At 39.6% G+C, this 12685-nt stretch overlaps 1 protein-coding gene across 2 annotated transcripts; it reads right to left on the bottom strand.

The window, feature by feature from the left end:
- Positions 1 to 234: 234 nt before the first annotated feature.
- On the bottom strand, positions 235 to 12388 carry fhip1b (FHF complex subunit HOOK interacting protein 1B). 2 transcript variants are annotated; one of them, XM_060876050.1, is made up of 13 exons: positions 11920 to 12183; positions 10892 to 11027; positions 10331 to 10593; positions 9748 to 9978; positions 8506 to 8751; positions 8212 to 8379; positions 7960 to 8039; positions 7689 to 7858; positions 5764 to 6545; positions 5202 to 5661; positions 4931 to 5109; positions 3891 to 4053; positions 235 to 3692 (listed from the first exon to the last, which is right to left on the bottom strand). In XM_060876050.1, the coding sequence occupies exons 1-13, from the start codon at positions 12046 to 12048 to the stop codon at positions 3379 to 3381; spliced, it is 3321 nt and encodes a 1106-aa protein (XP_060732033.1). In that variant the 5' UTR covers positions 12049 to 12183; the 3' UTR covers positions 235 to 3378. The 2 variants fall into 2 exon arrangements, with proteins under 2 accessions (XP_060732033.1, XP_060732034.1); XM_060876051.1 differs by having other exon boundaries at positions 5202 to 6545; positions 11920 to 12388.
- Between the last annotated feature and the right edge of the window lie 297 nt (positions 12389 to 12685).

Here is a 12685-nt window from a genome sequence, read left to right as displayed (position 1 = left end):
ATTTTATGGAGGGGTGGCTGTGGAACAAACCAAAAAATATATTAAAATGCATAGAAAGCAGTCAATGCATAATTTTGTGTGCTGTAGGTTAAAGAATTATGATACGCAAAATGAACAGATTCATTTACCTTGATATTAGGTTTTGTATTGAAACATTAGGCTTGTTTCTGAAACGCATAGCTGAAGCATGCACAACAAAAAACATGCTGAAATGAAGACCAAGACCTCAAAAGGTATTGCTAAGTAAAACATTTATAAATTAATAAAAAAAAAAAAAAATCCCTTTTAGTGATTTACAGATTTTAAAGTGTAACCATTGACTTACCCTATTGAGATCAGCTATACTCATAAGGATTTATATAGAAAAATATTTCTGTCAACATTCATCATTTTATATTTGTTTTCCATACAGTTCTGTGAATTGTTAAAGAAGAAAACGAAGGGGTTTGGTGAATTTCCCCAAGTTTAAGCATTACTGTGCATGTGTACACAAAAGCTGAAATGTTTTAAACTAAGAGCAACAGGCGCAGGTTTGCATAGATAACAAGCTGCAAACATATTGACAAAACTTCACCAATAAAAAGAAAAGCAGCCAAGATCAGTAAAGGTGAAAAAGTAAAAATTAACAACAATAATTAATGAATAAAAATGAACCTCAAAATTCTTTGTAGATTTCACTGAATTTCCCCGATTCCTATATCAAGCAACTGAGAACAAGCAATTACTTTGTCAAATGCTTCATTACTCTAGTATTGTTTTTCCATTTTAGCCAGTTTTAAAATATTGATTATAATCTAGAGGTCTAACCTCTTGGAACCATGTGCACTGGGGGTAGTTTGTATTGACTCTAAGGCTGAAATACAAAACTGGCACTTTTTCAGGGCATGTACACAACCGTGCCCCATTTACATTTTTTTTTAAATATCTAAATAGCAGTAAAAACACCAAAGGGGGCCAAGTAAGCTGTTTACTAGGCAAAGCTTGGCACCATAGGCCCTGATGTTGTTCCTAAAACAGCTGTTTAATATTCACCCCTTTGCTTTAATTACATGCCTTACATACTTTCACAAACCACAGCCAAAGACATAACATCACTCAAAAATGTTTAGCTCCTGTCAACAATTTGGAGCACCTTCTAAGTGACGACTCAGTAAGAACCTGGCATAAAGACACATTTCAGGATCTCTAGACAAAAGCTTAAGGACCGTTAATAGAACAATTTTAGATGAATATTTAAACCTTTTGGGTACCACCTTAAACACAAAATGTGACACTGGTGCTTAAGTAAACATGTGAAAGATCTCTTGACTGAAATGATGCTTAGCTACTCAATGCTTTTCTGCAAAGCAGACACTCCAGTGGACCAATTCAAAGTCTAAGCAAAGAAAAGCTTGTTTGAAATGAGTAGGCAATTAGGGCAGATGGATAAGTGGAGACAAATGGATGGACTAATAGATAAGTGGCTAAGAGTCCAAGTTGCCACATTTTCATCCATCTTCTTAATTTAACCAGCATTTTCTGCAATTTTATATACACATACAACAATTGAAAAAGAAATGTGATTCAATTTCCAGGTCTTAAAAAAAACATCTCTTTTTTTCATTGAATGGAACAACAGTAAAACATGATTAGAACATGTACATAGAACATTAAAGTAAGTGTATATAAAGTATGACATTGTCTCTATGGCTGTGAATAATAATCTGGAAATAATCAAGGAATCGAGTTTCGCTAAATTGCCTGCATAAAAAGAGTCAGTACATATTTAACCAAAGGGAAAGGACAACAAAAAAACAAAGAAACAAAAAAAAAAAACACCCACATCACATCAGCACATGCAGTACTTTCACAATGGATACTAAACTCTCCTAGGGAAAACTTCAACTAAAACATACAGTGAACTTACTGCCTGCTGCAACACTGAAATGGCTTCTGCTTCTCTGAACTTGGCACATTCCCTGCACAGGCTGGAACTCGCCTAAAACCTGACAGTCTCGTCATCTATGAAAGCAGCCACCAGGGAAACTAAATGGCCCACTTATTCAGAAACTAAATGGAGCACCATAAAGAGCCAGTAAAAGATCAGTGCCTTTTCAAAAATCTAATTCTCCTGTTGCTACGATTATCCTCCTCCTCCTGTTGTTATTCTCCTTCCAGTCAATTTCCTGTGCCATTTCACAGTCTCTCATGACCACCTCCAGTCAGAGAGGAGAGTCAAGCCACTGTACATGGAATAACACACAATTCGACAAAAGGAACATCTGTGATCATGTATCTAGGAACAGACTCTTTAAAATCATACTTGACTGGTCAACTCTCAAAATTTCCCCCTACAATTTATCTAGTCACTGAAACAATAGATGCATTTGTGATATACGTTATCGGCATTCCATCTGGCGTAATGGTATGTTAATATTTAGTATTCTGTATTTCTTATACGTGATGTTCAAGAGGTATTAAATAGTTTATGAAACAAAATTATAACAAGTCACAATTTTGCATCATTTGCAACTCTGTTTTTGTTTGTGCTTGTATGCTCAGTGTCAAATACTCTGTTCTTAATAGGCAACAAATGCACCCAAGGTTTCGGTGAGTAGGACACTGTATAATTCATGAGAGCTAACCAGTCAGTGCTCCACATTAGTTCTGAAATTTGTATGAGAGATTTCTTTTCCTTTTTATAAAAAAGAGAAATAACAATCAATTACAGACATATGATTTAACCTATTTACACTGATCCTGTTTTAAAAATTGTACTTCAGCTTAGACAAGACTTGAATATACTGAAACATAAAAGGTAGGTCTAAGAATGAACTGGCATGTTGTTATTTTCCTCACTTTGTTTGGATAAAAGGGGTTGTACATAGTAATTGTTCAGCCTGCTGGCAAGGCCCTTATTGTGATTATCGACAATCAAGCCACATTGTGAAAATCAATTCCCTATTAAATTTCTACAGAAAATAACAGAAATGTGCAGGTTTTACTGAGCTTTGTTCATATTTTTAGCAGATTCTTTTTATAGAATTATTCAATACAGTCCTAATGATATAAAAAGATCTAAGCAGCATGCCTCTTACATAAAAAAAAAATGATATGTAGCGAAATAACATCAAAGATTTGCTTTAGGGAGTGCCTGTGTACAGCCATGTTAAAGCATACAAGTTGCTCTGAGCATAACGTGTAAAAACATTATACACGTATTTTATATAGAATATATACAAGATTTATATTGACAATGTTCTAAAGCTTTAACAATTAAGCTCTTACATATCCTGTACAGTTTTAAAAAAAAATGTATAAACATGTAATTACACCTATCACACGCTTGTTTTTTTTTTTTCTTTTTAAAAACCATGGGAAGATTTGGCACAGTGTCTGTCACTCCTCAGTGTCTTGGCTGGGTGGAAAGGGCATGGCCACTGCATGCTCCTGTGCCAAAGCTGCCAGCTCCTTGAGAAACTCAGAGAAAATGACAGCACAATAAACAGTGTTTTTCACCCGCAGTGCCTCTGCTTGTTTTTCCAGACTAGAAGCTCCAGTTCCAGTCACCACGCCGCGGAACAATGCGCTGTGCAGAGAATGGCCACCATCCCTCACATGCGCCAGAGCTGCCTGAGCTGCATGGCGTGCTCGTGTTGGACTGTTAGTATGCCTCAGGATCAACTCGCCCAGTGATGGCTTACGACTCTTTACTATAAGAGAGAGACATGTACGTATGTAAGAGAAGCATGGCAAATATTCATCAGATAATGAAAAAAAAGAGACCAGGAGAGTTATAATTAACCTGATCAGCCAGACATGACTGAATTTCCACATTTCCTTTAACGTGACCTCTTTACACTATCTTATGATTAAACACGCTTTTTTTTTTTCCTTGTTTTCTCACTAACCCATTGAGTCTGATCGGCGGAGAGGAGGTACTCCCATGGGCGAATCTGTCCAGTCTATTTTGCCTCGTGTGACAAGGAAGCGCCGAGCCTTCCTCAGCATAGCTGGAAATTCCTCGTGCACTGCAGCAAACGCTTCAATGCGATTCTTTACAGATCCAAGCACCTTAAAAAAAAAAAAGAGAAACGTAAATGAAGGTGACTGCTTGCACATTCCGCAAGCCCAAAACATCAGTGTTATACTTGCTGTGAATTTGTGCAGGGTAGAAAAAAAAAGATAAACATAGTTTTAATTGTAACCTTATGATGGTGTTAACCCTGTTGCTACAGGACATTGTACAAAGCAGCCCTGTGCAGCAGCCAATCACAACCACTCAGTTCTGAGTACCAAAGCAATTCATTTGTACCAAAATTCACTTGCTTCTAGACAAGGTCAGGTTATTGTTTAATTGCTTGTGAATTATATATTCTGTAGCAGAGAGTCAGTTATACAACCACTTTGTGATTTAGGGCTCTTCTGCACTAACCCTTTTAAAATTTATCTGTGAACTACTGGAAAAATATGTAGAGTCTTAGCATTAAAAATGATGCACACATTTAGGGTTTCTCCTAAGCATGCCATTTACAAATTATTATGAATATGCAGGAAAAAAGCACAATTCAATAAAGAAAACAAAAAGTAATATTTATCACAAGCGCTTCATTGAATATAATGTAATAACTTGAATGCTATTAAGAGTACCACTGAACTGGTACTAATACATCTATAACTCTTTAGTATTCAAATGTCACTTTCACTTCAATCAGGATTTGAGTCTGGTCCAGATTTCAATTCCAATTTCCAAGTCAAGATTTCATTTTGTGCAAAAGTAACGGCATACTGTTAACGCTTACGTAAATGAGTTTTTGAGTAATACACAATTAGTTGAAATGTTCTGGATTGTAATATGTTTAGTATAATCAGAATGTTTTATGGTGTACAATTTGCCACTTTACTGTGCTGTGCTATTATTCAGAGTCTCTTGTGTCCAGTAAAATCATACCTGTATTAGAGACTTGACACTAGGCTGAAACACCATATTTGTGTTCAGAAGGAAGGAGCGGAGGAGAGGCTGAGGGTAGCAAGCAAGCTGAAACACGATGCCCGTCAGCAGAATGTTTACATACAAGGAGTTTTGCATCATATTCTCCAGCTTTGAAAAGAGCACCGTCAAAAAAGGACCTGTAGACACAGTGGTAGATCTGTTTAGTTCAAAGTGTTGACAATTCTTTGACAGATAACCTATTACATACACAAAGCAAGCAAACACTTACCTATGTATGGCTGTGCTTGAGGTTGTCCAATGGGTCGTGCTGGGCTAAACATTGATGGAGTGGAGGATTCAGGCTTTGATTCTTCAGCTCCCTGCACGGTTTCTAATAAAGGGCACTCCTCGTCTGTCCGATTTGGATCAGGGGGATTAGATAAAGGATCTTGGATGAAGTCATCAGTGCTTCGTCTGTGAACTCTCCTGCCCTTTACTCGCTCTTCTAGCTCTCTTAGCTCTTGGTGGAATGCTTCAATGCTGATGCCCTGGCCATTGGATTCTTCAGACAGTGGCTCAGATGGTGCCTGCTCTAGCAGTTCATCGATCAGGCTCTCAACCGATTCCAGCCCTGGGCTTCTGCAACTTGTGGTGATTAAAGCTTCAGCTGAGCTCAGGGCTGAAGTAGCTCTCGGACGTTCACTGGACTTACATTCCTGAGATGAGAACTGCAAGTCTGTTGGGCTTGTCTGTGGTTGTGGAAGCACAGTAGTTTGCACCTGGGATGGTTTTGTCACCGAACTATATTCTCCCTTCAAAGGAAGACTGGATTCTGCAGATACAATACTCACCCTTCCATTCACACCTGATTCTTCCACTCCTCCACTAGCATCTGCATCTCTCTTTACCTTCTTCACCTCCATCCCTCCATCAGACATATCCACACACTCATCTGCCTTTCCAGTGCCATTATAGAGTGCTCGATGTGGAAGTGTGTGGGGTTGCCGACCTGCAGGCTCTCCTGCCCCTAATGGGGGAACTGCTGATGAGGACATTGATGACGATGGCTGCAAAGAGACAGAATTGGGCAACAGACTGCGTTTCTTGCTGCGAGGTGTGAGACTGATGCAGTTCTTACTAATTGTTACATCCCACTCTCCACTGTTTCGATCTGAGCTGCTCCATTCTGCACGTGCTGCTGCCACTATCGCTGCCCTTTGCTGCATGTCTTTAAGCCCATCTTGCTGAATGGAAAAGTGTTCAGGCACCATATTGAGAGATGGGTTGGATGTGGGAGGCTGTGGAGGAGGTGGCGCCGAGTTGGGGGAAGGATTTTCTCCATCATAAGGAGCTGACCAGTCCCGACAGGCCCACGAACAGAGCTCAATCCCCTGTCGTGCATCTCTGAGGTACTCCAGGTACCCAGACTCAGTTTCTGAAGCCTCTGGAGGTTGATGCATGGGGCTGTTGGGAGATGGTGTGGAAATGCTGCCCCGAGGAGAGGAAGGAGTGTTGTCAGTGGCAGCAGTGGAGGACTGGTTGCCTGTGTTTTGCTGGCGAATGAAAATAGCCAAGCGGGATGGAGTGCTAGGCTTGGCATGAATGGGAGACTCTGAAGTGGGGCTACCCAACACTACAATAAAATAAGAAAATGAGATGCTTTAATAAGATACACTGCTTATAATAATTAATAACATAACTTTACAAGTCATTTTTATAAGTAATTTAGTCAGTGGTCACAGACAAGCACTCTTGAGAGAACTACAGCATTGCTCTATGTTTGATGTGGAGACGAAGAGAGCAGGTGTTAATTCTACTTTATCCCTAATTCAGAGAGAACATGAAAAATAAGTCACATTAGCACTGTTTTTGAGTCTTTAAAGTTAGAACTAATTAATAACCAGATAACATTCCTATAAACCCCAATACACACTGCTGCAGTTAAGCTCAAGACATGCTGAATAATTAAGCCTGCTGATTTGAAATGCACAAAAAAGGTGCTGAAATTAATGGCTGGATTATGCTTTCAGCAGTGCCTGTGATCTAAACACTCACAATGTTTTGACTGATGACAAATTATTTCTAATAGGATATTACGAGCTTGAACAATTTTCAAAACAAATTTGCCACCAGCTCCTCTTGATTGATTGTTAGAAAACAGCAGTGTCCATTTTTTTGGACTGATAGAAAATAAAATTTGCATTCACAGGCCACACAGAGTTTGTAATAATTAAAAAGAAAGAAATAACAGCCCTATTGATTACCACCACTAGCACAGCATTTAATATCAATTGCCAAATCAATGCATGAGTTTTAAGCACTTTTGGTATTAAAATATTTTTGATCAGTGTGTAAATTTCATACTGTCTCTCAACATTCTTCTTGATTACAGTGAGCGATCGCAACAATACGTATAATACATTCCTTTAAACTCTGTGGAAAAGTATTTGTTTTGCCAGCATGCCTGAAATCTTATATGCATGTTTTTCACTTTATGTTGGTTCACTGTCAACATGACTAGCCAAAAGCTTGATAAAATGAATGCAGGCATATGGAATTAAGGTTTTGATACAGCAAAAAGGAGATGTTTTTAAAAGTTTTCAAACCAGGTACCTCTAGATTTTATTTTTCAACTTTTATTTGTTTTTTAAAATACCTAGTAAGCTATTTAAATAATGGCAGCAGGAAGCAAATGCAGGCTGTAATTTGGACACCCCTGAATATACTGTTCCCATTCAGTTTAATAGAACAATTTGGACTGGCAATGTGTGCTCACCCTTTCCCCAGAACGCAGGTTCCTCCTCCTTTTCATTACAGGCTGCTGTGGTGATTCGGCAGCATTCTGGGATGAGGGACAGGAATCTATCGGCTGATTTGCCGTAGAGGTCAGTCTCTCTGATTGCACGCCGTTGACTCAGCATCACATGTGTGCAAGGGAGCAAATACCTAAACAGAAACAAGCAAATGAATGACTACACTGCGTTGAAAGCATATTCAGGATCTAAGAGGAATTTAGGTAATTGCATGTGTGAGGCACAGACACACACCTGAGTACGAGCTGGAGCATGAGGTCTTCACAGTTGAGGGAGAGCAAAGTCTTAAAAAGACTGAGAGAGACCATGCACAGCTACATAGGAACAAAGGCAAAGAAAGTTACCACACACCAACCCCCTGTCTTAAAACTACATGAAAGCATTGCTGGTTGCAGAACTAACTAGACAGATATAAAGGGAAAAGATCTAGAGTTCCTCTCCCAATGGAAAGGAAAATCAGACAGAATTCCCAGGGGCCAGACCTACCCGCGAGTTGCTGCTGATGCGTGTGAGCAGTGTATCGAGGATTGTGTCGTTGTCATGGCGATGCAGCAGTATGAAGCAAAGAAATGTCTTGAGGAGGGACTTTTCTGTGATACTGCGTAGAAAAAGGTCCAGATATGCCGTACTTGCTATCATTTCATCCACAGATGACTGGATTGAAAAAGGACAGACAGATAAAAACAGAATTAATAAAATTATCCTGCACAGCAATGGCAGTCATTGACTATGCCCATAATTAATATCAGACACAACCTCATACATATAGTCATTTCTCACCTTGTGCAAGGCAGGACCCATGACTGGTACCAGGAAGCCATTGTGGATGTAGTCAATTAGTTGGCAGCGGACGAGCGGGTGTGCCACCTGTACCACGGCGTTACAGAACTCTAGACTGTTCATGAACAGGACCAGAGAGGAAACGCCCATCCAGTCCTCCCTACGGAGAGCATGCCAGTCATCACCACGCACCTCAATCTTCCGTGGCAGAGATGAATAGAGTGCACTCAGGCCTGTTGCTAGAACCTAGGGAATGGAGTTATAGATTAAATTCGCACTTCACCGAGTTTGTACTGTCGAGACAGAAACTGCTTTGTAGTAGAGAGACAGAGACTGCTGAGAATGATAATCAAACAATTCTTTCACATTTTAACTTTGCTTAGATTACACCTGACTAGAAGGTTAGGTTACAAATATAGAGGTGGGTTTGCATGTGTCACCTTGGGATCATAAATGAGGTTGAGATGATTCAAACTAATAATATACAGTACATATGACTTCTACAATGAATTATTACAGTCTATAAATGTTGTTTGGACTTCAATTAAATTTGTCTGAAATTTAAATAACTTCAATATATAAATAGCAGGTACTTTTAAACAAACCAATTGGTTTGTGTCCTTTAGTAGCTTTGAAAACAAATCTTCTCCATTTTCAATATCAGGGTTAGATACAGCACATGCTAGAAAAAAAAACAGTTCAAGAGAAACTATCACTTTTAGCACGTTGGGTACATCATTTCTTTTTTTTTTGCTATGCACTGAAGACGTCAGAGTTTGAGATCAGAATATGAATACAATATGAATATAAGATGGTGCTGCTTATGAGCTTAAAACAAAGAAAACACACTGCTCAAGGTGAAAATTCACTGCCATCTCTTTAGTGGTAAGCAGATCCTTTGATCTCAGATACATTCATTCATTCATTTTCTACTGCTTATCCGCTTATACCGTAGTTCGGATCTCAGATACATATATCTTCAATTCATTGCAAAAACAAAAAAACTGGCCATGCCATTCCAAAAGCTTTTTGAGGGAGTTATTGAAGAAAGTGTCAGCATTTCACTATGTGAAGGGTTTTCCCAGGTCACTACCCTTTTTTATAGTGAAGAAAATAAAGTTAGCTATAAATAAGCTTCATAATCATGACATATTCTCTCTCAACACTATTTTGTTTTCCCTGATGCACACCCATACATGTGCATTAGCATACACGTGCGAACACAAACCAACACACACTTACAGGACAGAAGTAGGAGTTCTCTGTGATGTAGCAGGCCACAGCGTGGTTGCTGGCTGAGGTAGCCATGACCAAAAGCAAGGCATCACGAGCTTGCTGTCCCAAAGTTCCATCTCGATGGATAAACGGTACCAGGAGAGAGAAGATCAACAGGTTTGTGGGACCCTGCTGTATTTTCCCACACTTGAACAACAGCTCCAACACAGCAGGCTGCCTTGCCATGGACACACAAACCTTAAGACACACATACCCATGAATTTACTTAAAACAATCCCAAAAATAAACATGTGAGCATTAACTGAAGCTTTTGAGATCCATCTGAATGTTGTTTATGCATTGCATCACTGCCCCAAGATTAGCTGAATAGAGAACTGCATAAATGAGCAGGTTTACAGGTTTCCTAATAAGGTGGACAGTGATTGTATTTGACAAGTTTCACATGAACATCGCTCAAAATATATATAAAAAATAAAGCTGATAAATGCGAATGCACTGATTTTACTGAAAGTTATGAATTTCATTAAAATCATTAATTAAAATAAATGTTACTTTGAAGTGTTTAAAAAAAGTTAAACCACACACACACCTGATTGAGCAGCATAACAAGGCTGGCCTCCAGGTTAGGGGGACAACCGAGGTGAGGGTCTACACATGCTCCCAGCAGGATGAGTAATGGCTGCAGTACAGCACTGTTCTGGAGCAAGGGCTGATGAGATTGGCTAATTAGCATTTCAAACAGCTTCAGTAGAGCTGTTTGACTGTCAGGGTCCAGACCACGACGCACATGCCACTGTACCAGTCGCTCCAAGATGTTCTCAGACATCACCAGCTCCAGAATAGGACCAAAAGCTGAGAAGTAAATGTAATAATATAGCAACAGTGTTATAGGGATTAAGTTTAATCCACTGTTCATGCAGATTTTGTGAATATTTTGTATCAGTTTGTTTTATAGTCATTGCAATGTTTATTTATTGACCGAAGCATGTGGGAAATATAAAAACCTTCTCTTCTGAGACATTTCCAACAATGAGATATGTAACTTGTTCTTTAGCACCTACTCAAATTAATTCTCAGTATAAAATACTTCACAGATGTGCTTGAAGGCCTACACATAGCACTTGGCAGATTAAAGCGAGTTATTCTGAACCTTGTGGATCACCGTCGCCCCCTGCTGGTCTTTCCTCTGCAAGTAGACACAGCATTTGATCAGTGTGATTCCTGACTGCTGTCAAATCATCTGCTCCCCCAGCCGTAGAGTCCCTCTGCTCTAGTACCCATGACACCTGTTGATGTGGATGTAAGCCAGAGGATAGGAAAGGGTTAGAAAACAGAGGAAATTTTGAATAACTCAGGCTATAAGCTGAGGAATGTTATAAAATACATCATATGTATTTTATGTCATATATATTTATTCATTTTTAATGGCATCTATTTTTTCTACTATTACTAACATAACATCTATGACACACAATTCTGCATTTCCATGTCTGTAAAGCATGCGGCACAGCTAATGCCCAAGATGGGTGTTATAGAGTTATTTAAAAGAATCAAGATTTAAGAACATGAAGATTTTGTATATTATATAACGGCCTTGGAACACAAAATGAACACAAATGCTCTTTTATACATCATCATGGTGACATGTTATGGGCAGATGTCAACAGAGTAGGGTGTATCTTGGCCTAGCTCTGACAGAATCCCAGATGCTCTACATTTTTTTTGAGTCTCGGGTTACAACACACTCAAGTCATGCTTGGCCGAACAGGATATGTTCCTGGATCAACATGCTTTTGTTTTTTCCAGAAACGTTTTAAACTAAATCACTGCCATCCAATGCCATTGTGTGCTTCCTAATTCCCAAAATGACCTTAACAACATTAGTTTTACTTCAACTAAACTGCTATCTCACACGATAGATTTACTGTGAAAGCCAAGTTTTCAACTAGCTTCAAATGAGGAAAGAACACAATGATGATAAGAGGTGTGGTATTTAAAAAAAAAAAATCATGTTTATGGCAGCTTAAGCCTAGCTTGTGCACTAAGGCACATCCACACACAAATTTTATTTTAGGGAGTCTATTTTGTTTTACATTGGCCAGATAGCTTGTGATTAGTACTCAAGTGAGCAGAAAAAGCAACGAGAAAAAGCAGTTTGTGTTTGTGTGCCTGCATCACCTGTCTCCAGTGGTTCTCAAACACCATCAAGCATGTCTCGGGGTCGGCAGTGCATGGGCTAGGTGGGGCAACATTGCGACTATTCCGCCCATCTGGACCCCTGGGAGTTATACGACTCAGCCAGCTCATCTTAGCTTCTAAGCCTAGGTCAAAATACTTGAGGTAGGGCTCTTTCAAACAGAGGGAATGATCAGAGGAGAGAACGGGAGGGTAGGAAGAGAAGGAGAAGGAAGGAAAAAGAAGAGAAGGAGAAGGAAGGGAAAAGAAGAGAGGAGGAGAAGAGAGGAGAGGAGAGGAGAGGAAAAGAGGGGAAGGAAGGGAGCAAGTAACACAAAACAGCCAAAGGCGAAGTGTGTACAGGTACACAAGAGAGAATGGGAGGTGAGAGCCTAAAAAGAACGGAGTCCCGCTGGCGTCCTCAGCAATGGTTGTCACAGTAACAGGGCAGTCAGAATGTGGGACTCAGAAGGGCCAGCAATGTCATCCAGTCTGTAGCCGACACCACTCCATACCTGCAGGGAGACAGAAAGAGTGAGTCAGCCAGAGATGCTGTGTGCTGCACACCTGCAATGCAACAACAGTAAATACAATGGGAGATGAACACACAGACACACGTAATGCATTTACACTTTCTTTGCTGATCACAGCTCTTCTGCTGATCTGTATATTTCACAAAGTTGCAGTCCTGCCTATTGGAATGTGATTACCCCAAATTTACTGTCCCCCCAAACCTGCAGTCTCACTCATCTTACTCTCATCTTCTCGC

The sequence above is a fragment of the Tachysurus vachellii genome, chromosome 8 (genome assembly GCF_030014155.1).
Source record: "Tachysurus vachellii isolate PV-2020 chromosome 8, HZAU_Pvac_v1, whole genome shotgun sequence".
NCBI classification, from domain to species: Eukaryota; Metazoa; Chordata; class Actinopteri; order Siluriformes; family Bagridae; genus Tachysurus; species Tachysurus vachellii.
The sequence above is the reverse complement of the archived record's forward strand: the minus strand, read 5'-3'. Positions and strand labels throughout refer to the sequence as shown.

Bases quoted from the DNA above. Each gene is read 5' to 3' on its own strand.
- fhip1b (XM_060876051.1), bottom strand. From the start codon at position 12,048: ATGAGCTGGCTGAGTCGTATAACTCCCAGGGGTCCAGATGGGCGGAAT. The intron at 11,028-11,919 runs GTGATGCAGGCA...CCACATCAACAG, and splicing joins TTGAGAACCACTGGAGACAG to GTGTCATGGGTACTAGAGCA. The intron at 10,594-10,891 runs GTTCAGAATAAC...TTTACTTCTCAG, and splicing joins GGGCGACGGTGATCCACAAG to CTTTTGGTCCTATTCTGGAG.